We start from the raw sequence: 2,329 nt of genomic DNA on the forward strand, positions 1-2,329 counted from the left end.
TCCAATAGCAAAGTTGTGAAAGTGCAAAAAACAAATTTTTCAGGAGAGAAGAAAATCACTTTGTCACTTAATTAAAAATCATCTTTGTACAGGTGCTATCCGCATTAAGTTAACATTCGCAAATATTGCAGCTTCACAACTTTACCATTAGAATGACGATATTCTTATATTCTATATTTATATCAATACCTTTCATCTGCATCTGTTTAATATTACTTGATATTTTATGAATCATGTATGGTATCACAAAAAATACACTAAGTACTAGAAATCCAGACCAGAAAGAAGAATTGTGAACATTTTCACCTCCAATTTTTGATAATGATTTGTCCCATAATTTATCATTAATTGAATTTTGATCTTGGAAACCTAAAAAATATTTAATAATAAAACAAATATTAAGTATGTAAATTTATACAAAATATAAGTAATATATAATTTTGCATATGTGTATTTTCAAAGTAAATATTATAAAAATTATAAAGTTATACAATAATAGACAATCTTACCAGTACTACGTATAATCTTTCTATATAACCATTTTATAAACCTAATCAATGCAAAAGTACTAAATAACTGGTTTATAGTGGAACGTAATTTTCCAAAATTTTCTGCAACACTTAAAATTGCTTTAAATGAATTTGTCAAAGCAAAATATGTAGATTCTAAGAGCATTGTCATGGATGAAAATGTGTGAAGAACAGTTTCAATTAACTGAAAAGTTGGTCTGGTGCTTTCTTCAACATATTGGTAAAATCTAGAAAAATGAAAATGAAAAACATGGTGTTTTTCCTAATTCATTAAAGAGCTGTAATTGAAATTCACTTAACATATAATGTTTAATAGTTAATTTAATAATTGTAATAAATTAGATTTCAGAAAATTATAGACTCACCTACTTTCGGAATCACCACTGTGTCCACTAAATGTCCCATAATTATTGTAATTAGAATATGGACCAAATGAGCTAAATCCACCATATCCACCATATCCATTTAACCCTCTATATTGATTACCATATCCAAACCCATATCCACCATAATAATTGCTTCCAAATGGTTGATTGTTAGTGAATTCAGAATAATTTTGGACTGCTCGACGTGGAGGTAATGGTGGAGGATTTCCTGACTGAACATTTGAAGAAGGAAATGGAGATGGTGCACTTGGTATACTGGAAAAGTTTGTTTATTTGAAACTAATTTAATTATCATATGCAACTATTTTATGTTGAATAAAAGAAAATTGCTTCAATTCCTTATTATTTGACAATTGCAAATTCTTTGAATTATAGAAACAAGATTAATTTAATAAAATAAGAATCAGATTGTTTTTCTTATGATTATTTATGATTTAACTTAAAGTAACTTTTGTCATTCTTTCTTTATGAAATATCACTTCAATGCTATTGACACATCACTCAGATTGTGTATATTACGATTATATACATTTTCTTTAATTGTTTGTCACCAATTTTGAAATTTGATATTTTAAATATTACTTTAAATCAATGTTTAAATAAAACCAATACCTGGTTAAAATGTTCGGTACATTTTTTAAATGATTTACATTAAGACCACTTGTCCTTTCAGGCGCCATACTTTACGATAATTTGCTTATCGTTTCCTCGATGATATTCAATGTACAAAGTTCATAACCTTTTTATAAGTATAAAAAGGTCTTAACTGTACTTAACGTAGAAGCACACATACAGTTTTTAACACCTGTACTGCTATTCATTACAAAACTTCGGACATATTTTCACATTGATCTCTTTCATATTGACATTCAGTTGTTAAGATAGTTACTAGAAATTGTAAAATTTGATGTATATTATTTCCTTAAGTTTTAAACATTTTTTAAATTTGATTTTTGTACTACTTAAGTTAAATTAAATTTAAATGCATATATGATCTTTATCTGTAATATTTAGGATTTACAAAATTTAGAAATATATTTTTAATATTAACAAATTCGAAAAATTTTCATTAATTTTTATATTATAAGATTATAATAGAAATATTAGTACAGAATATTTTCATAAAAATTTCATTAAAGTATGAGCTAAAATTAGTTTCGTTACTTGAAATATAAAAATCACATATGGCGTTGCGGTAACCAAGTTATACCTAACCTTGTTTAAAATCGGTGATCACGATCAAGTGCCGTATTAAAAATATGGACCCAATAAATTTGGAAACAAAGAATAATTTTTTAAAATTTATCGAAGATAATATGTTATATGAAATTTTAATAGTATCATGGCTTCAATTTCTCCATAAATTTTACTTAAACCATCGCCAGGTGGGATTTGCTTAACCTAAAGTTTCGT

At 26.0% G+C, this 2,329-nt stretch overlaps 2 protein-coding genes across 2 annotated transcripts in view; one reads left to right on the forward strand and one right to left on the reverse strand.

The window, feature by feature from the left end:
• The window catches only part of LOC108576860 (peroxisomal membrane protein PEX13), a 2,257-nt gene extending 491 nt beyond the window's left edge, over positions 1–1,766 (reverse strand). Inside the window, exons 1-4 of the mRNA XM_017939926.1 lie at positions 1,529–1,766; positions 896–1,171; positions 510–757; positions 190–369 (exon numbers count right to left, since the gene is read on the reverse strand). Coding sequence (XP_017795415.1) covers positions 190–369; positions 510–757; positions 896–1,171; positions 1,529–1,596 — 772 coding nt within the window. The 5' untranslated portion in view covers positions 1,597–1,766. The remainder of the gene's footprint in view (positions 1–189; positions 370–509; positions 758–895; positions 1,172–1,528) is intronic.
• A 350-nt stretch (positions 1,767–2,116) lies between these two features.
• The window catches only part of LOC108576831 (CAAX prenyl protease 1 homolog), a 2,296-nt gene continuing 2,083 nt past the window's right edge, over positions 2,117–2,329 (forward strand). Inside the window, exon 1 of the mRNA XM_017939896.1 lies at positions 2,117–2,301. Within this exon, the coding sequence (XP_017795385.1) occupies positions 2,176–2,301 (126 nt within the window). The 5' untranslated portion in view covers positions 2,117–2,175. The remainder of the gene's footprint in view (positions 2,302–2,329) is intronic.

The sequence above is a fragment of the Habropoda laboriosa genome, unplaced genomic scaffold, assembly GCF_001263275.1.
Source record: "Habropoda laboriosa isolate 0110345459 unplaced genomic scaffold, ASM126327v1 scaffold54, whole genome shotgun sequence".
Lineage (NCBI taxonomy): Eukaryota > Metazoa > Arthropoda > Insecta > Hymenoptera > Apidae > Habropoda > Habropoda laboriosa.